The sequence below is a fragment of the Pleurodeles waltl genome, chromosome 4_1 (genome assembly GCF_031143425.1).
Source record: "Pleurodeles waltl isolate 20211129_DDA chromosome 4_1, aPleWal1.hap1.20221129, whole genome shotgun sequence".
Classification (NCBI taxonomy): domain Eukaryota; kingdom Metazoa; phylum Chordata; class Amphibia; order Caudata; family Salamandridae; genus Pleurodeles; species Pleurodeles waltl.
This window is the reverse complement of record NC_090442.1, coordinates 179,791,562-179,814,787: the sequence shown is the minus strand read 5'-3', so window position 1 is coordinate 179,814,787 and position 23,226 is coordinate 179,791,562. Positions and strand designations below refer to the sequence as shown.

The 23,226-nt window shown below is 46.7% G+C and overlaps 1 protein-coding gene across 2 annotated transcripts in view; it reads left to right on the top strand.

Moving 5' to 3' along the window:
• SVOPL (SVOP like) overlaps positions 1–22,786 on the top strand; it is a 244,704-nt gene extending 221,918 nt beyond the window's left edge. Inside the window, exon 16 of one of the 2 annotated variants that reach the window (XM_069227985.1) lies at positions 21,079–22,786. In XM_069227985.1, the coding sequence (XP_069084086.1) occupies positions 21,079–21,090 (12 nt within the window). In that variant the 3' untranslated portion in view covers positions 21,091–22,786. Of the gene's footprint in view, positions 1–20,889 lie in introns of both variants that reach the window. The other variant, XM_069227984.1, reaches the window with a different exon arrangement.
• Positions 22,787–23,226: the final 440 nt, after the last annotated feature.

Genomic DNA, 23,226 nt, shown 5'->3' with positions numbered 1-23,226 from the left:
CTATCAGGTATATCTCCGCCATCTTGAGTAACCCAGATGCCTTCTGGGTCCCCTTTTATACTTTGGTAATGGTTACCACCTGCTCTGAGTTAGTGGTAAATGGGACATGCAAACTGGGCTTTTTGCGACTAGTCGCAATTTGCGAGTTGCAATTGCATAAGGTTTGCGACTCGCAAATTGCGACTTGCAATTTGCGGGTCGCAAAATGGGGTCGCAACCGATGCGACTCGCAAACGGGTCCCATCGCTTTTTGCGAGTCGGAAATGGGCTTTTTGCATCCCATTTCAGATTTTGCACTGTTGCAAATTGCGAATCGGCCCGTTTGCGAGTCGCAAACGTTTGCTACATCTGGCCCTAAATGTTCTAGGTGTGTAGTTCAAAGAAGTGCCTGGCACAGGTCATCACCTCGCAGCTCACTCCAAAGGCATACTTTTATTGGTCAAGACTTTTAAAACATGTACATTGTTTGTCTGCAGCTTTTCACTAACTGGTTTAGCCTGTAAGTCACTCTGTACAGCAGGTAGTGGAACCCATTTTTCTTGTTGAGTTCCAAGTATACTGCGTGATTTTGATTTATGTCAGTACCATGATGTCCACTGTGGGCTCAGGTCTTGAAAAAAGAAACACATTATGTCCAAGAAAATGGTGCGAGGCAGTTAGTGAGGATTCTGAGTATGTTCAATTTTGTTATCAGTCAAGAAGCCATCAGGAAAATTCAGATCAATCATTGATCTGGAAAATGTCATCAAATTGAGCCTAACCCTATTTTTTTCTTGATTCATATATCAAAGTCCATATACACCCCTTTGAGAATACTCCACAATCTGTTTTCACCAAATTACTTTTTTATTTTATTCAAGCTTCTATATCCATTATTGAAGGAAATATTTTTAGTTCCATAGTTCCAAATTAAATAAAGTATGTTCATATGAATTCAATCATTCTGTAATTTCATTGATTAGCAGTGCATTTCGGTCAATTTCATCTTGATCATGAGCAAGCAAAGCCAATTTCATCAGCTCTATAAAAGGGTGAATGAAAAACATGTTAGATTAATTTGTTTTATGGTTATCCCTGCTATATACTACAATCATTAATTTTCCCCATTTGGAATCTTTGAGATGGTCCTGCTAAGTTTCAGGTTCTGGCTGTTCTTTCAGCGTCTCACTGCTATTTACAATGTATACACCCACCATTTTCCCATCATGCCTTTACTTAGAACTTAAGAGTCCTATCCTCTCCAATCATGTCAGGATTCCACTGGAATTCAGGCCAGGGACTCCAGTGCTAACACGGCACTTTACACATTCTCCTTTCAGTCAAACTAGATATTTGATGAATTCCATAATCTCAAGTGACTCTAGAAGGAGTCTACTAGTGAAAATGGCACTAGAGAGAAAGGAAAACTCCGTAATTGTCTCAATTGGTTGACCTCAGGAGTGTGGTACTGGTTGAAGGCCTATAGCAAGGTTCCTCAGCTTGCAGTTGACTGACTGGAAACCCTCATAATCCTATAAAACAAGAGACCATTCATCTAGGTATACTGCCGTGCAACAGGATACAATGTCTTGTGAGTAGCAGTAGAATGGATGATCAGGGGATTGAAGATGAAAGGCCATGACTAGTCCTCAGACAACTAGGATATAGTCCGAGAACCGAATCTGAAGGTCAGTCTCTAACAGTAGAGACTCCAGGATGACTTGGAGTGTTTGAAATTAAAGCAACAATTCCAGAATGGTAGCAAGCAAAGAGCAGTATCTGTGGAGGAAAAGGATTAACCTGAGCTGCCTTAACCACCTGAGGGAACCAAATGGCAAAACAAAAAAGATGCAGGGAACACAAACGGTGCAAACAATGCGATTGGCGTAGATAGACCATTAACCCCTGTTGCCAGGCAAAGTGTAGTGCTGGTCCCCATCTGGGATTCCAGGGGAATCCCAGATGGGGGCCAGGTCTGAGTAGTAGTGTAGTCCCTCATTTTCCTAACGCAACCCAAATTCTAAGCACTGTCTGGAGGACCTTCAGCTGGACTTGTTTGAAGAATTTGGGGTCACAAGGCCTATACAGGAACTTTTCTGCCCCTAGAACTGTTAGCATGGCAGAATGCATATTTCCAAAATGAGTGGCCTCTGGGGTCTTCACTTGAAGGCGGAAAGTTTTAAACTGCAAAGCATAACAGTATTTTTAAAAATTAGGTAGGACCAATTAAGTCATCCCCCCCCCCATTTCGGTTGTCTCCTTAGCTTTTTACAGGCAATCCTAGCACCCTTAGATGCCAAATAAAACTGGATATCCAGCCTTGCAGCCTCCCAATTTGCTTGGCTGGGAAAGCAAAGGTATAGTATAAAACAGAAAGGTCACTTTCCGGAGAACCAACATCTTTATGAAGCTGACCCTTCCATAAATACCCAGCAACAAGTGTTTCCATCTTCTCTGTAGCCCATCTGTTTCCTTGCTGACTTTGGCTATATTTTTTCCAGGGAGCTCCTTCAAACTGTGTGTAACTTGGACCCCTAGATATCTAATCGGGTCTTTAAGATGGAATCTCGAACTCACACTTGGCTATGCCATGACCTCTGTCTTCTCCTTATTAATCAAGTATCCAGATAGCATTCCAAATCTTTTTCGGGAATGGAGTGGTCTGGGTTAGCTGATTTCAAAATTAAATCATTTGCATGCAGAGTGACCTTGAAGGAGAAGCCTTGGTATTTAAAGGGGAGCATAGACGGGTCTTGTCTAATTGCCTGCTCAAAAGGCGAAATTACCAAACAATTTAAATAACATGAAATACATTATTAACTATGAAAGTATGGCAAATATTACCTGAAATAACAGGTATAAAAGCTTGAATAAAATATAAAATAATTTAGTGAAAACAGATTGTAAGTACGTATTGCACTCATCTTGATTGGCTCATGCTGTCCACACCTAAACCCTTTTGAATCACTGACTAGAAGGAATGCATGAACCCCAACATCAGAGCCATTTACAGTCATGTAACCCAGGGCACTGGCATAAGGCATGAATAAATAGGACAAGAAAATACAAATTTTCTAAAAGTGGTGTAGGAAAGTACCATCTTGCCTGGCATGTTACCCCCATATTTCACTGTATATATGTTGTTTTAGTGTATGTGTCACTGGGACCCAGCCAGCCAGGGCCCCAGTGCTCATAAGTGTGCCCTGTATGTGTTCCCTGTGTGATGCCTAACTGTCTCACTGAAGCTCTGCTAACCAGAACCTCAGTGGTTATGCTCTCTCTGCTTTCCAAATTGTCACTAACAGGCTAGTGACCAATTTCACCAATTCACATTGGCATACTGGAACACCCTTATAATTCCCTAGTATATGGTACTGAGGTACCCAGGGTATTGGGGTTCCAGGAGATCCCTATGGGCTGCAGCATTTCTTTTGCCACCCATAGGGAGCTCTGACAATTCGTACACAGGCCTGCCACTGCAGCCTGAGTGAAATAACGTCCACGTTATTTCACAGCCATTTACCACTGCACTTAAGTAACTTATAAGTCACCTATATGTCTAACCTTCACCTGGTGGTGCTAAGTTACTTAGTGTGTGGGCACCCTGGCACTAGCCAAGGTGCCCCCACATTGTTCAGGGCAAATTTCCCGGACTTTGTGAGTGCGGGGACACCATTTCACACGTGCACTATACATGGGTCACTACCTATATATAGCGTCACAATGGTAACTCCGAACATGGCCATGTAACATGTCTAAGATCATGGAATTGCCACCCCAGTGCCATTCTGGCATTGGGGAGACAATTCCATGATCCCCCGAGTCTCTAGCACAGACCCGGGTACTGCCTAACTGCCTTTCCCGGGGTTTCACTGCAGCTGCTGCTGCTGCCAACCCCTCAGACAGGTTTCTGCCCTCCTGGGGTCCAGCCAGGCCTGGCCCAGGAAGGCAGAACAAAGGACTTCCTCAGAGAGCGGGTGTTACACCCTCTCCCTTTGGAAAAAGGTGTCAGGGCTGGGGAGGAGCAGCCTCCCCCAGCCTCTGGAAGTGCTTTGATGGGCACAGATGGTGCCCATCTCTGCATAAGCCAGTCTACACCGGTTCAGGGATCCCCCAGCCCTGCTCTGGCTCGAAACTGGACAAAGGAAAGGAGAGTGACCACTCCCCTGACCTGCACCTCCCAGGGGAGGTGCCCAGAGCTCCTCCAGTGTGCTCCAGACCTCTGCCATCTTGGAAACAGAGGTGCTGCTGGCACACTGGACTGCTCTGAGTGGCCAGTGCCAGCAGGTGACGTCAGAGACTCCTCCTGATAGGCTCTTACCTGTGTTACTAGCCTATCCTCCTTCCTAGGTAACCAAACCTCCTTTTCTGGCTATTTAGGGTCTCTGCTTTGGGGAATTCTTTGGATAACGAATGAAAGAGCTCATCAGAGTTCCTCTGCATCTCTCTCTTCACCTTCTGCCAAAGGATCGACCGCTGACTGCTCAGGACGCCTGCAAAACCGCAACAAAGTAGCAAAGACGACTACTGCAACCTTGTATCGCTGATCCTGCCACCTTCTCAACTGTTTTCCTGGTGGTGCATGCTCTGGGGGTAGCCTGCCTCCTCTCTGCACTAGGAGCTCTGAAGAAATCTCCCGTGGGTCGACGGAATCTTCCCCCTGCAACCGCAGGCAACAAAAGACTGCATCACCGGTCCTCTGGGTCCCCTCTCAGCACAACAAGCGTGGTCCCTGGAACTCAGCAACTCTGTCCAAGTGACTCCCACAGTCCAGTGACTCTTCAGTCCAAATTTGGTGGAGGTAAGTCCTTGCCTCCCCACGCTAGACTGCATTGCTGGATACCGCGTGATTTGCAGCTGCTCCAGCTCCTGTGCACTCTTCCAGGATTTCCTTCGTGCACAGCCAAGCCCGGGTCCCCAACACTCTAACCTGCAGTGCACAACCTCCTGAGTTGTCCTCCGGTGTCGTGGGACTCCCTTTTGTGTCTTCGGGTGAGCTCCGGTTCACTCCTCTTCATAGTGCCTGTTCTGGCAGTTCTGCGGGTGCTGCCTGCTTCTGTGAGGGCTCCCTGACTTGCTGGGCACCTCCTCTGTCTCCTCATCCAAGTGGCGACATCCTGGTCTCTCCTGGGCCACAGCAGCATCCAAAAACCCTAACCGCAACCCTTGCAGCTAGCAAGGCTTGTTTGTGGTCTTTCTGTGTGGGAACACCTCTGCAAGCTTCTTCACGACGTGGGACATCCATCCTCCAAAGAGGAAGTTTCTAGCCCTTTTCGTTCTTGCAGAATCCACAGCTTCTACAATCCAGTGGCAGCTTCTTTGCACCCTCAGCTGGCATTTCCTGGGCATCTGCCCACTCTCGACTTTGTCGCGACTCTTGGACTCGGTCCCCTTGTTCCACAGGTACTCTCGTCCGGAAATCCACTTTGGTTGCATTGCTGGTGTTGTTCTTCCTAGCAGAATTCCCCTATCACGACTTCTGTGCTCTCTGAGGAATATAGGTGCACTTTACACCTACTTTTCAGGGTCTTGGGGTGGGCTATTTTTCTAACCCTCACTGTTTTCTTACAGTCCCAGCGACCCTCTACCAGCTCATATAGGTTTGGGGTCCATTCGTGGTTCGCATTCCACTTTTGGAGTATATGGTTTGTGTTGCCCCTATACCTATGTGCTCCTATTGCAATCTACTGTAACTTTACATTGCTTGCATTACTTCCTTTTGCTATTACTACATATATCTTGTGTATATTTGGCATACTCATACTGAGGGTACTCACTGAGATACTTTTGGCATATTGTCATTAAAATAAAGTACCTTTATTTTTAGCATATCTGTGTATTGTGATATTGTGCATATGACACCAGTGGTATAGTAGGAGCTTTGCATGTCTCCTAGTTCAGCCTAAGCTGCTCTGCTATAGCTACCTTCTATCAGCCTAAGCTGCTAGAAACACCTCTTCTACATCAATAAGGGATAACTGGACCTGGCACAGAGTGTAAGTACCCCTTGGTACCCACTACAAGCCAGGCCAGCCTCCTACAAGTGAGGCTTTCAAATTATAATTCATTTGAGTCTAAAAAGCATATCTCAATCTGCTCCCAATCAAAAGTAATCACCTATTTAATGTAATAGGGTAACCCCATGAAAGTTAATGAGCGACGTGGGCTTGTAACTGTGAACATTTACTTGAGGAGTTTTCACTGCTAGGACTTGTAAAAAGTAGAGCAACATGTCTTACTTTTCAAGTACAATACACTTGGGCCCGTATTCATAAATTTTTTGCGCCGCATTTGCGCTTCTTTTTGATGCAAAAACGGCTCAAACTTCCAAAATACAACTGTATTTTGGAAGTTTGCGCCACTTTTGCGTCAAAAAATGACGCAAATGCGGCGCCAATTTTTTTTAAATGTGGGCCTTAGTGCGACAAGACGTTACAGCTTAACTTAGGGGGTACCTATATGTATTAAAAAGTAAGGTTTGGGCCTGGCAAGAGTTTTATTTGGTCAGTTCGAAATGGCAGTTTAAAACTACACTACAGGCTGCAGTGGCAGCCCTGAGACAGTAAAATATACTTGTCCATTGTACCATTTGATTTACAGGCCATGAGAACAGGTAGTGCCATTTACAAGAGACATACCAGCGAATTAAATGTGGCAATTAGATGTAAGCCAATTTTACCATGTTTAAGAGAGAGAGCACAGGCAGTTTACCACTGGCTAGCAGGAAAAAAGGGCACAGATTCCTAATGCCAACAAAAATGGGTGCAGCAACAGAAGGTAAAACTCTGGCAGATACTGTCGAAAAAGGACCAAGGTCAACAAATGGTGTCCCTTTTTTGAGATGCCCAGTTGATCCTCATAAATGGCTATTCGTCTTGCCACTTAGCTTATTTTGGAGTAAGAGAGGGGCCTACATATCCAATCCTGCAGTATATTTTGCATTTTGAATTTTCCCTTAGAAACAGTCCTAGGAACCACAGCCTGATATGGCCAACTTACTTGCCCTATTCAGAGCAATCAGTAGTTTTAACCCCTTCTGTGCCGCGGACGTAGTGGTTACGTCCTGCGGCACAGTGCTGCTGTGCCGAGGACGTAACCACTACGTCCTCGGCACACAGCCCAGAGGGAGCGCTCTCGCTCCCTCTGTGGGGTTCCCCCCCACCCCCCCAAGTCAGGGATGGAAGGGGAAGCCCTTCCCCTCCCACCCCCGACCCCCCCCAACCCCCCCTGTGACGTCAGCGCGCGAGCGCGCGCTGATTAGTCACAGGGTCTCCCCCATCGCGCTGGAAGCAGAGCTTCCAGCGCGATTGAAAAAGAAATGCTTTTGCATTTCTTTTTCAATCCCATGGGGGAGGCCCCGAGAGGCTTCAAAGGGAAGGAAATGTATTTCCTTCCCTTTGAAGTCTCTCACAGGTTTCAAAAGCTGGATTGCTTGCAATCCGGCTTTTGAAACCCCACTAGACACCAGGGATTTTTTTTTTTTTCTTGAAATTGGCAAAAGGGAGCGACCCCTTGGGCAAGGGTCGCTCCCAGGGGGGCATTTTTTTAGGAAGGCCTTTTCTGCCCCCCCTGGGGGCAGATTGGCCTATTATTAGGCCGATCTGCCCCCAGGGGGGGCAGAAACCTCTAGGCACCAGGGACCATTTTTTTTTTTTTGTGATTAATTCTTTTTTTTTAGGTGGGGAGCGATCCCTTAGGCAAGGGTCGCTCCCCTACGGGGCAATATATATTTAGGCCATTTCTGCCCCCCTTGGGGGCAGATTGGCCTATTTTGATAAGGCCAATCTGCCCCCAAGGGGGGCAGAAACCATTAGACACCAGGGAGTTTGTTTTTGCGCGCGAATGTCACGCAACAAAGCGACCCCTTTGGCAAGGGTCGCTCCCAGGGGGGGCAATTTTTTGGGAAGGCCTTTTCTGCCCCCCCTGGGGGCAGATCGGCCTATTATTAGGCCGATCTGCCCCCAGGGGGGGAAGAAACCTCTAGGCGCCAGGGCAATTTTTTTTTTTGTGTTTTTTTTTTTTTGTTCTTTTTTTTTTTTTAGAGATGGGGAGCGACCCATCAGGCAAGGGTCGCTCCCCTGGGGGGCAAATTGTATTTAGACCATTTCTGCCCCCCTGGGGGCAGATTGGCCGATTTTAGGTCAATCTGCCCCCAAGGGGGCAGAAACCACTAGGCACCGGGGATTTGTTTTTTGGCGCCAATGTCACGCAGGGGGAGCGACCCCGTAGGCAAGGGTCGCTCCCGGGGGGGGGTGTGGCCGGGCAAATTTATTTTAGGCCATTTCTGCCCCCCCGGGGGACAGATCGGCCTATTATTAGGCCGAACTGCCCCCGGGGGGGGGCAGAACACTCTAGGCGCCAGGGCAATTTTTTTTTTTTTTTTTTTTTTTTTGTTGTTTCTTTTTTTAGAGATGGGGAGCGACCCATCAGGCAAGGGTCGCTCCCCTGGGGGGGGGCAAATTGTATTTAGACCATTTCTGCCCCCCTGGGGGCAGATTGGCCAATTTTAGGTCAATCTGCCCCCAAGGGGGCAGAAACCACAAGGCACCGGGGATTTGTTTTTTGGCGCCAATGTCACGCAGGGGGAGCGACCCCGTAGGCAAGGGTCGCTCCCGGGGGGGGGGGTGTGCCGGTTGGTGGGGCAAATTTATTTTAGGCCATTTCTGCCCCCCCGGGGGACAGATCGGCCTATTTTTAGGCCGAACTGCCCCCGGGGGGGGCAGAACACTCTAGGCGCCAGGGCAATTTTTTTTTGGTGTTTTTTTTTTTTTGTTGTTTCTTTTTTTAGAGATGGGGAGCGACCCATCAGGCAAGGGTCGCTCCCCTGGGGGGTCAAATTGTATTTAGACCATTTCTGCCCCCCTGGGGGCAGATTGGCCAATTTTAGGTCAATCTGCCCCCTAGGGGGCAGAAACCACTAGGCACCGGGGATTTGTTTTTTGGCGCCAATGTCACGCAGGGGGAGCGACCCCGTAGGCAAGGGTCGCTGCCGGGGGGGGGGTGTGGGGGTTGGGGGGGCAAATTTATTTTAGGCCATTTCTGCCCCCCCGGGGGACAGATCGGCCTATTATTAGGCCGAACTGCCCCCGGGGGGGGGGGGGCAGAACACTCTAGGCGCCAGGGCAATTTTTTTTTTTGTGTATTTTTTTTTTTGTTGTTTCTTTTTTTAGAGATGGGGAGCGACCCATCAGGCAAGGGTCGCTCCCCTGGGGGGGCAAATTGTATTTAGACCATTTCTGCCCCCCTGGGGGCAGATTGGCCAATTTTGGGTCAATCTGCCCCCAAGGGGGCAGAAACCACAAGGCACCGGGGATTTGTTTTTTGGCGCCAATGTCACGCAGGGGGAGCGACCCCGTAGGCAAGGGTCGCTCCCGGGGGGGGGGTGTGGGGGTTGGGGGGGCAAATTTATTTGAGGCCATTTCTGCCCCCCCGGGGGACAGATCGGCCTATTTTTAGGCCGAACTGCCCCCGGGGGGGGGCAGAACACTCTAGGCGCCAGGGCAATTTTTTTTTTGTGTTTTTTTTTTTTGTTGTTTCTTTTTTTAGAGATGGGGAGCGACCCATCAGGCAAGGGTCGCTCCCCTGGGGGGGCAAATTGTATTTAGACCATTTCTGCCCCCCTGGGGGCAGATTGGCCAATTTTAGGTCAATCTGCCCCCTAGGGGGCAGAAACCACTAGGCACCGGGGATTTGTTTTTTGGCGCCAATGTCACGCAGGGGGAGCGACCCCGTAGGCAAGGGTCGCTCCCGGGGGGGGGGTGGAGGTTGGGGGGCAAATTTATTTTAGGCCATTTCTGCCCCCCCGGGGGACAGATCGGCCTATTATTAGGCCGAACTGCCCCCGGGGGGGGGGCAGAACACTCTAGGCGCCAGGGCAATTTTTTTTTTGTGTTTTTTTTTTTTGTTGTTTCTTTTTTTAGAGATGGGGAGCGACCCATCAGGCAAGGGTCGCTCCCCTGGGGGGGCAAATTGTATTTAGACCATTTGTGCCCCCCTGGGGGCAGATTGGCAAATTTTAGGTCAATCTGCCCCCAAGGGGGCAGAAACCACTAGGCACCGGGGATTTGTTTTTTGGCGCCAATGTCACGCAGGGGGAGCGACCCCGTAGGCAAGGGTCGCTCCCGGGGGGGTGGTGGGGGTTGGGGGGGCAAATTTATTTGAGGCCATTTCTGCCCCCCCGGGGGACAGATCGGCCTATTATTAGGCCGAACTGCCCCCGGGGGGGGGGGGGCAGAAACCTCTAGGCGCCAGGGGAATTTTTCTTTTTTTTCTTTTTTTTTTCTTTGTTTTTTTTTTTTTAGAGATGGGGAGCGACCCATCAGGCAAAAGTCGCTCCCCTGGGGGACAAATTGTATTTAGGCCATTTCTGCCCCCCTTGGGGGCAGATTGGCTGAGTTTAGGTCAACCTGCCCCCAAGGGGGCAGAAACCACTAGGCACCGGGGATTTGTTTTTTGGTGCCAATGTCACGCAGGGGGAGCGACCCCGTAGGCAAGGGTCGCTCCCGGCGGGGGAGGGTGGGGGTTGGGGGGGCAAATTTATTTTAGGGCATTTCTGCCCCCCCCCCCCTGGGGCCGGCTGAGCTACAGGCCAAACACCACAGGTAGGCACCTTGCAAAAAACACCTCTGTTTTCTGTGAAAAAATATGTTGTGTCCACGTTGTGTTTTGGGCCATTTCCTTTTGTGGGCGCTAGGCCTACCCACAGAAGTGATGTACCATTTTTATCGAGAGACTTAGGGGAACGCTGGGTGGAAGGAAATTTGTGGCTCCTCTCAGATTCCAGAACTTTCTGTCACCGAAATGAGAGGAAAAAGTGTTTTTTGGGCCAAATTTTGATGTTTGCAAAGGATTCTGGGTAACATAACCTGGTCAGAGCCCCGCAAGTCACCCCATCTTGGATTCCCCTGGGTTTCTAGTTTTCAAAAATGCACTGGTTTGCTAGGTTTCCTCAGGTGTCGGCTGAGCTACAGGCCAAAATCCACAGGTAGGCACTGCTTTTTATAAAAAAATGTGATGTGTCCACGTTGTGTTTTGGGCCCTTTCCTTTCGTGGGCGCTAGTCCTACCCACACAAGTGAGGTATCATTTTTATCGGGAGACTTGGGGGAACGCTGGGTAGAAGGAAATTTGTGGCTCCTCTCAGATTCCAGAACTTTCTGCCACAGAAATGTGAGTAACATGTGTATTTTTAGCCAAATTTTGAGGTTTGCAAAGGATTCTGGGTAACAGAACCTGGTCCGAGCCCCGCAAGTCACCCCTCCTTGGATTCCCCTAGGTCTCTAGTTTTCAGAAATGCACAGGTTTGGTAGGTTTCCCTAGGTGGCGGCTGAGCTAGAGGCCAAAATCTACAGGTAGTCACTTTGCTAAAAACAGCTCTGTTTTCTGTGATATGTCCACGTTGTGTTTTGGGGCATATCCTGTCGCGGGCGCTAGGCCTACCCACACAAGTGAGGTATCATTTTTATCGGGAGACTTGGGGGAACGCTGGGTAGAAGGAAATTTGTGGCTCCTCTCAGATTCCAGAACTTTCTGCCACAGAAATGTGAGTAACATGTGTATTTTTAGCCAAATTTTGAGGTTTGCAAAGGATTCTGGGTAACAGAACCTGGTCCGAGCCCCGCAAGTCACCCCTCCTTGGATTCCCCTAGGTCTCTAGTTTTCAGAAATGCACAGGTTTGGTAGGTTTCCCTAGGTGCCGGCTGAGCTAGAGGCCAAAATCTACAGGTAGGCACTTTGCAAAAAACACCTCTGTTTTTTTCCAAAATTTAGGATGTGTCCACGTTGCGCTTTGGGGTGTTTCCTGTCGCGGGCGCTAGGCCTACCCACGCAAGTGAGGTATCATTTTTATCGGGAGACGTGGGGGAACGCTGGGTGGAAGGAAATTTGTGGCTCCTCTCAGATTCCAGAACTTTCTGCCACAGAAATGTGAGGAACATGTGTTTTTTTAGCCAAATTTTGAGGTTTGCAAAGGATTCTGGGTAACAGAACCTGGTCCGAGCCCCGCAAGTCACCCCTCCTTGGATTCCCCTAGGTCTCTAGTTTTCAGAAATGCACAGGTTTGGTAGGTTTCCCTAGGTGGCGGCTGAGCTAGAGGCCAAAATCTACAGGTAGTCACTTTGCTAAAAACAGCTCTGTTTTCTGTGATATGTCCACGTTGTGTTTTGGGGCATATCCTGTCGCGGGCGCTAGGCCTACCCACACAAGTGAGGTATCATTTTTATCGGGAGACATGGGGGAATGCTGGGTGGAAGGAAATTTGTGGCTCCTCTCAGATTCCAGAACTTTCTGCCACAGAAATGTGTGGAACATGTGTTTTTTTTAGCCAAATTTTGAGGTTTGCAAAGGATTCTGGGTAACAGAACCTGGTCCGAGCCCCGCAAGTCACCCCTCCTTGGATTCCCCTAGGTCTCTAGTTTTCAGAAATGCACAGGTTTGGTAGGTTTCCCTAGGTGGCGGCTGAGCTAGAGGCCAAAATCTACAGGTAGTCACGTTGCGAAAAACAGCTCTGTTTTCTGTGATATGTCCACGTTGTGTTTTGGGGCATATCCTGTCGCGGGCGCTAGGCCTACCCACACAAGTGAGGTATCATTTTTATCGGGAGACGTGGGGGAACGCTGGGTGGAAGGAAATTTGTGGCTCCTCTCAGATTCCAGAACTTTCTGCCACAGAAATGTGAGGAACATGTGTTTTTTTAGCGAAATTTTGAGGTTTGCAAAGGATTCTGGGTAACAGAACCTGGTCCGAGCCCCGCAAGTCACCCCTCCTTGGATTCCCCTAGGTCTCTAGTTTTCAGAAATGCACAGGTTTGGTAGGTTTCCCTAGGTGGCGGCTGAGCTAGAGGCCAAAATCTACAGGTAGTCACTTTGCTAAAAACAGCTCTGTTTTCTGTGATATGTCCACGTTGTGTTTTGGGGCATATCCTGTCGCGGGCGCTAGGCCTACCCACACAAGTGAGGTATCATTTTTATCGGGAGACGTGGGGGAACGCTGGGTGGAAGGAAATTTGTGGCTCCTCTCAGATTCCAGAACTTTCTGCCACAGAAATGTGAGGAACATGTGTTTTTTTAGCCAAATTTTGAGGTTTGCAAAGGATTCTGGGTAACAGAACCTGGTCCGAGCCCCGCAAGTCACCCCTCCTTGGATTCCCCTAGGTCTCTAGTTTTCAGAAATGCACAGGTTTGGTAGGTTTCCCTAGGTGGCGGCTGAGCTAGAGGCCAAAATCTACAGGTAGTCACTTTGCTAAAAACAGCTCTGTTTTCTGTGATATGTCCACGTTGTGTTTTGGGGCATATCCTGTCGCGGGCGCTAGGCCTACCCACACAAGTGAGGTATCATTTTTATCGGGAGACATGGGGGAACGCTGGGTGGAAGGAAATTTGTGGCTCCTCTCAGATTCCAGAACTTTCTGCCACAGAAATGTGAGGAACATGTGTTTTTTTAGCCAAATTTTGAGGTTTGCAAAGGATTCTGGGTAACAGAACCTGGTCCGAGCCCCGCAAGTCACCCCTCCTTGGATTCCCCTAGGTCTCTAGTTTTCAGAAATGCACAGGTGTGGTAGGTTTCCCTAGGTGGCGGCTGAGCTAGAGGCCAAAATCTACAGGTAGTCACTTTGCTAAAAACAGCTCTGTTTTCTGTGATAAGTCCACGTTGTGTTTTGGGGCATATCCTGTCGCGGGCGCTAGGCCTACCCACACAAGTGAGGTATCATTTTTATCGGGAGACGTGGGGGAACGCTGGGTGGAAGGAAATTTGTGGCTCCTCTCAGATTCCAGAACTTTCTGCCACAGAAATGTGAGGAACATGTGTTTTTTTAGCGAAATTTTGAGGTTTGCAAAGGATTCTGGGTAACAGAACCTGGTCCGAGCCCCGCAAGTCACCCCTCCTTGGATTCCCCTAGGTCTCTAGTTTTCAGAAATGCACAGGTTTGGTAGGTTTCCTTAGGTGGCGGCTGAGCTAGAGGCCAAAATCTACAGGTAGTCACTTTGCTAAAAACAGCTCTGTTTTCTGTGATATGTCCACGTTGTGTTTTGGGGTATATCCTGTCGCGGGCGCTAGGCCTACCCACAGAAGTGAGGTATCATTTTTATCGGGAGACGTGGGGGAACGCTGGGTGGAAGGAAATTTGTGGCTCCTCTCAGATTCCAGAACTTTCTGCCACAGAAATGTGAGGAACATGTGTTTTTTTAGCCAAATTTTGAGGTTTGCAAAGGATTCTGGGTAACAGAACCTGGTCCGAGCCACACAAGTCACCCCTCCTTGGATTCCCCTAGGTCTCTAGTTTTCAGAAATGCACAGGTTTGGTAGGTTTCCCTAGGTGGCGGCTGAGCTAGAGGCCAAAATCTACAGGTAGTCACTTTGCTAAAAACAGCTCTGTTTTCTGTGATGTGTCCACGTTGTGTTTTGGGGCATATCCTGTCGTGGGTGCTAGGCCTACCCACACAAGTGAGGTATCATTTTTATCGGGAGACGTGGGGGAATGCTGGGTGGAAGGAAATTTGTGGCTCCTCTCAGATTCCATAACTTTCTGCCACAGAAATGTGAGGAACATGTGTTTTTTTAGCCAAATTTTGAGGTTTGCAAAGGATTCTGGGTAACAGAACCTGGTCCGAGCCACACAAGTCACCCCTCCTTGGATTCCCCTAGGTCTCTAGTTTTCAGAAATGCACAGGTTTGGTAGGTTTCCCTAGGTGGCGGCTGAGCTAGAGGCCAAAATCTACAGGTAGTCACTTTGCTAAAAACAGCTCTGTTTTCTGTGATGTGTCCATGTTGTGTTTTGGGGCATATCCTGTCGCGGGTGCTAGGCCTACCCACACAAGTGAGGTACCATTTTTATCGGGAGACTTGGGGGAACATAGATTAGCAAAACAAGTACTATTGCCCTTGTCTTTCTCTACATTTTTTCCTTCCAAATATAGGAGTGTGTGTAAAAAAGACATCTATTTGAGAAATTCCCTGTAATTCACGTGCTACTATGGTCACCCCGGAATTCAGAGATGTGCAAATAACCACTGCTCCTCAACACCTTATCTTGTGCCCTTTTTGGAAATGCAAAGGTTTTCTTGATAGCAATTTTTTACTCCTTATATTTCAGCAAATGAATTGCTGTATACCCGGTATAGAATGAAAACGCACTGCAGGGTGCAGCTCATTTATTGGCTCTGGGTTCCTCGGGTTCTTGATGAACCTACAAGCCCTATATATCCCCGCAACCAGAGGAGTCCAGCAGACGTAACGGTATATTGCTTTCGATAATCTGACATTGCAGGGAAAAGTTACAGAGTAAAACGTAGAGAAAAATTGATGGTTTTTTCACCTCAATTTCAATATTTTTCTTTTTCAGCTGTTATTTTCTGTAGGAAACCCTTGTAGGATCTACACAAATGACCCCTTGCTGAATTCAGAATTTTGTCTACTTTTCAGAAATGTTTAGGTTTCTGGGATCCAGCATTGGTTTCATGACCATTCCTGTCACTGACTGGAAGGAGGCTGAAAGCACAAAAAATTGCACAAATGGGGTATGCCCCAGTAAAATGCCAAAATTGTGTTGAAAAATTGGGTTTTCTGATTCAAGTCTGCCTGTTCCTGAAAGCTGGGAAGCTGCTGAGTTTAGCACCGCAAACCCTTTGTTGATGCCATTTTCAGGGGAAAAACCACAAGCCTTCTTCTGCAGCCACTTTTTCCAATTTTTTTGAAAAAAATGAAATTTTCACTGTATTTTGGCCAATTTCTTGGCCTCCTTCAAGGGAACCCACAAAGTCTGGGTACCTCTAGAATCCCTAGGATGTTGGAAAAAAAGGACGCAAATTTGGCTTGGTTAGCTTATGTGGACAAAAAGTTATGAGGGCCTAAGCGCGAACTGCCCCAAATAGGCAAAAAAAGGCCCGGCACAGGAGGGAGAAAAGGCCTGGCAGCGAAGGGGTTAAGGGTCTACAAGGTGACACTTTCACCCTGTACGTATGGCAGTCTTGGCTTGATAGTTAGCAACGACTTGTTTGGTGTCTATTACCTCAGCAATGCACCTAGGACAGTGAGGGGGATGATGATATTGTTCAGATACTTCTCTGGGTCAATTCTTCAGACGCATGATCTCCTCATAATTCTATATTGGTAGGTTTCTTAAAGTATGTGCACTTTTGTTCAACCTTCAGTTGAGGATCCAGCACTTTCAAGAGTTTCTGTCCATTAAGTGTTGTAAAAATGCTTAGAGTTTAAATTTTAGGGCTGTTAGATGTCATCATGTTTCGTAGGGTTGAGCCACATAGCAACCTGATTTGGAAGCACATTGAGCTTCTCTATGGGATTTCTGAGAGCCCTAACATTCCAGAAGTACAGCTATGCTTTCACTGTCACTAGGCTTCCCAAAAGCTCTATTTCATGTGGAGTCTAAAGATGTGGGATGATTTTCCAAAACATGACCAATTGCATATCACTACCTGTGACCACTGCATTCACTGTATGTGACCACAAACGTTCATTTGATGTATGAATGAGAGGTCTGTGTCAAAGATGACTTCCAGATATCTAGCTTTCTCTGTGGTTAAAGGTGCAGGTTGCAGTCTGAATCCAGCTAAATTAAACTGAATTGAGAGTTTTTCTCCCAAATAGTAAGATCTGAAATTTGGCTTTAAGTAGGTAGAGGATACATTATGTCTTCCATTAATGCTTGTAGTCCAGGCTTCAGCTGATAATTTCCCGACACAGTCAATCATTCGCCAGATCAAGGTTAATATGGGTGCCTCTGGCATACATTATGAAATGTACTAATTAATCCAATACCCGTTCTGTTAGAATCATCTAGCCACTGAACAGCAGAGAACAGACTAGGGAACAATTCATGTTATGGTTGAGGTAGATGATTGAATTGACCAATACAAAGTAGCAAGCTTCTTTCAGAGGAGATAAAACTGAGCAACTCTATGGCTAGTCTTGATACCTCTGGCAATTCTTTCAATCTGGACAGCAGAACCTTATGGGAAATGAACACAACAATCATATAGGGATAGAAAAGGGTTAGATCTTATACACAACAAAGAGAGTGTGTTGACCCCAGTGGACTAGGATCATTCTGACTAGGAAGACTAGCATTCAGAAAATGATAAGGACATTACCGAGCTCCATACCAGAAGTATGCACAGGCCTCATGTCTCACACCTCACCCATAAAATGATTTAAAAGCTGTATGAAATGAATATTGCTTCTACGTTGTGGATGTTTTTGTGAGGACTCTGGAGAATTTGATACCAGTGTATTTTAATATTTCTGACGGATACTAATATTTTAGAAATAATCTTCAACAATCAGGTGTTCCAAAATTACTATGAAACCACCCTCAATATATCACAAAGCCAGTCTCATTGCTTGTTTGGACATCAAGACAGTTGTTTACATTCACTGCACAACCCACTAACCGCTGGTGAAGTTAATGCTAGAGTGTTATTCCAGGTCGTACTAGAGACTTCTTTTCTCAGGAATACCTACTATAAGGGCAGGTATTCGTACTCATCCATGGACCAAGAATCTCCTTAATGTTCTCAATATAGCTGGCCGCTCTCCTGCAAGACCTAGGAGATGTGGAATGCACTTATGTTAAAATTAAAAATGAAAAACAAATTATCCTTATATACGTTGAAAAAATAAATGTTCAAATGTTGATGTTGTAGGAAAGTTCCATCTTTCTAGCATTGTTACCCCCAGTTTTTGCTTGATGTCAGTGTGTTTAAACTGTAAGTCACTGGGGTCCTGCTAATCAGGATCCCAATGACTGTGCTCTGTCCCATAAATTTGCTTGCTGGTAAACTTTCTAAACCCAAAGTTGTCATACTGGTGCACCTATGTAAGTCCCTAGTATGTGGGAACTCGGTACCCAGGGCATTAGTACACTAGGGGTCCCCCATGGGCTGCAGCATGTATTGTGCGACCAATGGGAGCCAATGCAAACTGTGTCTTTAGGCCTGCCATTACAGCCTGCGTGAAATGATGCATGAAGCCTTTCACCACCAAACCTGGTCACTGCACTTAGACATTATAAGTCACTCGTCTGGTAGGCCCTTCATCCCAAGGGCAGGGTGCATGTCTCTAAGTGTTGAGAGTACCCCTGCATGACCAGGGTGCCCCTACAGAACCAAGGCCCATTCCTGGACTCTGTAAGTGTGGGGAAGCCATCTTAGGGTTTGTAGTCTGAACCTAGGCATGTTGGGTATCAAACATGTTGGAATCATACAGCTACACCAATTCCAGTGTTAGTTGCATGATACTTTGTACTCTAGGGGTCTCTGAGAGGATCCCCCAGTTCTGCCTGTGCAGCCTTACAGGGTCCAGCTGCCAGCCCACTCTGCTGCTGACCCTAGACACTGTTCTATCTTCCTGCTGGTGGGCCAGGCCAGAAAGGCAGAACACAGGATTTCCTGCAAGGGAGAGCTGTGACCATCTCTCCCAGTGTCTAAGGGCTGGGGTGGCCTCTGACCACCACCAGAATGCTTTGAAGGGCACATTTGGTGCCCTTCTTGCATAATGCGGTTTGCACCAATTCAGGAACTCCCAGTTCCTGCTCTGGTGCAGAACTACACAAAGGAAAGGGGAGTGACCACCCCCCTGTCCAGCTCCTCCCCTAGGGAGGTGCACAGAGCTCTGCCAGGTGGTCACTTGACTCTTCCATCTTGGAAATAAGATGTGAAGAGGCCCCTGGGAGCATCTGGCTGGTTAGGCCAGGTAGATGACATCCATAACCCCCTCTGGTAGGTGGGTCACCCCAGAGAGCAACCAACCCCCTTTTACGGTTACTTAAGGACTTTCTTGCGGATGAGTCTTCGGATTTGTTGAGCAAGACTCTCCTGGGAACTCTCTGCAAGACCTCTTCTGCTCCTGGCCTCTGAAACCACTGCTGGTCTGCTCCTGGCCTCTGAAACCACTGCTGGTCTGCTTTGGAACAGAACATGACTGCTTCTGGTGGGAAGGCTCCCACTGCAACATTGTTTCTCCATATCCTGGAAGAATCCTGCAACATACAAGGCTGTGCACCCTCCAGGGTCACAAGGACTCTGTTTGCACGAAGGACTCTCCCTTGGAGTGAAGAAGTCACTCCCCTGCATCCGCAGGCACCTGAAGACAACGTCAACGGCTGGTGGGGTCTGCTGTCCCACAGACATCTGAAGTCTCTGCTTCACAGGTGGCGAGTCTGTGGCTTCCTGTGGGTCCTGCTTGTCTTCTGACTCACTTGGGAGATTGTGGGCCCCTGCCACTGGACTGGAACCCTTGTGCACTGTGATTGTTGCACATGCCAAGGCTTGTTGACTCCTCCTCCAGGAGATCTTCAGGCACCAAAAAGCCCCAGCCTCCAGCACTCTAAAGCTCAAACATTAGCCCCTGTCCTGCATCTCCTGTGATGTGGGACTTCTGTTTTGTTGTGCTGGGAAGGCCTCCTTGTGGCTTCCTGTGTCATTCGCCCTTTGGGTCACTCTTGGGGGGCTCCATCGACTACAGCTGGCTTTCCTGCTTGCTTAGGGCCAGCCCTGATTGCCCCCTCAAGATTAGAGTCTCATGGACCTTGCAAATACTTCTTTAGCTCCTGCTTGCATTTGCCAGTGCTTGTTGGTGACCTGGCTGGTCACTGGCCCTCCTGCAATCTGGCGACTGTTGAGGGACAGCTCTTAGGCAACACCTGAGATCTTCTGCAGCTCCTGGACCCTGCAGCTGGACTTCTCCTTCCACCGATTTGCAGGACCACCTGCAGGAGGGTGGGCATTGCCACCTGCACCACCTGGGCACCTACAAGAGTGCTGAACTCTGTCCTCTTCCTTTGCAGGTCCTCCACATCCAGAATCTGTCCCTGGGTTCCACCGGCCTGGTCCACGGGTTGTGAGAGCAGCTCGACAATCTGAGGCTTCCACTGACTTCAGAGAGATTCACTTCTCTCCTCTGCATCCGGGTCCCTGGTGTAGGTACTCCTGTCTTCTGGGTATCCTGGGGTAGGGGCTCCATCCATCCTTCCTCTTGTCTGCTGGTTTCCTTAGAGTCCACTGGGAAGGGTCCGGATTTCCACAACTTCAACCACTATTCCCGTGTTAGCCTATTGGACAACTGGGTGGGTAACTACCTTGTACCTGGTTGCTGGGAACACTTACTGTACTTACCTCTCATGGTTCTATCTGCCCCCATGCCCTAGCTAACTACCACACTTACCTTGGTTGGGGTCACTATTTCACATTCCACTTTTTAAGTATATGGTTTGTCCTCTATTGCTGATGGTTATTTTGTGTACAAATTGTGTGTAGATACCTCCGAGGGAGATATACCAATGCTAGTCTAGTAGTAGTGCTGTAATAAAGTATCTTTATTTTTGCAACACGTGGGGTTCTTTCTTGTGAGTTGGTTACTGTCTGACTGCTGTGGTATTGCAAGTGCTTTACATTCCTCCTGGATAAGCTTCAGATACTCGCCTCAGCTATCCGTAGAGTGCTTTTGCTATCTGGACACCTATTCACTATCACTAAGGTTTACCTGGACTCAGTATAGGGTGCCACACCATAGGTGTACACCATAAACTGAGCCAGCCTCCTGCAAACGGTACTTCTGATAAAGGTTTATTTACACTTTTTAATGTCAAGAAAAGCTGAGCGTGATCAGACGAATGGATAGTTTAGCTTTTTCATTCTTGAGTTTTCCACTTTCTCTTTAAAATGTCTCTTCTGCAACACAAACCAATAGGATTTCAAGAAATTCCCCAATCATTAACCAGAAATGTCCCATGTTACTGCTTTAATTGTTAGAATTAGTATGGCACCTCAGCCTTTTCTTCCCAAATATTCAGCTGTAACCCTTCAAGTGTTGGGTAATATGTCCCTCCCTCAGAAAGTAACACTTCTTAACGTATCTGAATGGTGAACTAATATATCTTTCATTGTGCTTACTGCAGCAAGATATGAACGACAGTTCCGGGCAGTCTAATTCAAGATGGCTGACATTTTGCCACCAAGAATGATTCAAGATGGCCAACGTTGCAGATCAAATCACAGATCTCGCAGTCTCTGTCTTTATATCATTCTCAAGCAAATCACAAGCTCATTCTGTCGAGATTGACGACTTTTTGTTTCTTTTATTTCAGCAAGATAGATAACAGAAGAATCAAATTCTGAAGACAGGACCATTGTATAATCATCAAATGTTCAAAATGGTATGATAACAGTGACTATTATCAAACTTTCAGGAAAAACTGTTGCAGTTAAAAGAATTGGCCACCATGAACAAAGCGCCTCACCTTTTCTACGTCTACATCAGAAAGGATTCCAAAAAGCTGAACTCTCATTTTTGTCTTCTGCACCACAAACCTCAACTTGAGGTTGCTTGAATTTTTATTTCACATTGAAAGTGTGTGTTGAAAGAAGATGAAGAAACCTATTTTATCTGACATTTACTTGTTTGTGTCATGCTAAATGTATGTTACTATGTATTACGGCAATCTGAAAGATTTTATACCATTTGCACTATATGGATGCACAAGTCAGAAATGTCTGACTCCGACTTGATCATGGTGTCTGTTTCCTATATTATATTTATATCACTTATTGTAAAGTGCCTCACTGATACATGAGAAGCACAGTAAGGGCTCATAGATCTCTGCAGCACATATCCTGAATTGTCATAGGACATCAGGCATCACAACTTCAGTCAAATGACAAACCTGTAGAACTCAAATATTTATATTTTCAATGCCCCAGCATTGCATGTCAGACAAACTGCAACTTTCAACAACATTTTGAGATATTACTCTTGACCAGAACTATGTTTACCTTACTATACTTATTTACAGAGATTTGTATTAGAGGCAAACTTGAGAAAATTTGAGAAAATCTTTATTAATTCTGTTTGCACACAAGTATCTTGAAGATGCCTAGGACATCTCAAGGTTTGCTCCAGAGTAAAACTTTTTGAGTGCAGTAAGTACGTCTGGTGTAAACCTAGGATGGCCCAGCTATCTTCTAATGTACTCTATAAAATCCCACTTTCTCTGAGCAAATTTCTTCACAACACAAAGTGATTATAACCTAGCATCAAGCTCTGTAATACTTCAGTCAGATATATAATTTCATTTACATCACAAGGATTAACTCATGGCCCTCACAACACCTTTTGTAGATATAGGAAAGTTTAAATTGCCTCTCAAAATACAAACACCAAAACGCTTTTACATCAGTTTTAAAGCAGTTAGTGATCACAGATCAAAACATCCCAATGCCCTCAGTTTTTCCCACAGAATGGTATGAGTGCAGCAAAGGACAGAGGAGCAGTCTTTACAATAACCTTGAATTTAACCTTTTCCACTACACTTTGGTACTACAGCTTCAACCATAAAACAGACTCACAAAAAGTTAACAAACTCTTTGTCAGCAACAACCATCAATGGCCATGCCCACAAGAGCTACAGATGTCATCTAACAGCCTGTATGGCATGAAATTCAGCCTCCTTTATAGTTTTATTTCACTCCATAGCCTCAGTATTATTTTAACAGGAGATATTGTTCTTATTTTGGTTTAGGTGTCCTCTTTAAAGAATAACACCTTCACGGTGACCTTCATACATACAAACATGGCATTCCATGTCACCTTCTCTATAGCATGCAACGATTACCGAACCAAATAAAACAAAAACACAAAAGGATATATTTATCCAAACTTTACCTTAGAGAGAAATTAAGCAAAATGTTTTTTTTAAATAGGCCTAAATTCCCCTTTAGACTTTTTTAACAGCAAATAGTAATGGCAGCTTTCCACTAAGATTTATTAACTCATTAAAAACAAGTATTGAAAAAGCCAATGGGTCTCGCTTCTGCCAATGTTTGGTTGCTTGAAGTATGTTTGTAGATTTTCATTGCAAGCATTGGTAAAGCCAGTGACCAAGCTTGTACCCTCTTCAGCCACCTTCTACTGTTTTTAGGTTGAGTGTAAGCGTTCGACCTCGTGTATACTACTAGTATACTTCTTATGGCTTAAAGCAATTTCATTTGTTGGTTGTAGTGTCCTTTAAAAATTATTGTTCGCTAGTGGTCAGTTCTGCCTTTTTATCCCTCCTTTTCTGTTTCAGAGCAGTGACCAACTACTGTATTATTCCACTTTGGTTTCTCTATCTGTTGCTGTGACGGACAATTTTTGTCATTTCTTTGGTGTTCCCCTTTCACTATGGGTGTTTTAAGCTGGTAGCTGCCTGCGTTTTATTGGAGCATTCTGTTCCACCCACCTCCTCCCATGTCGCTGA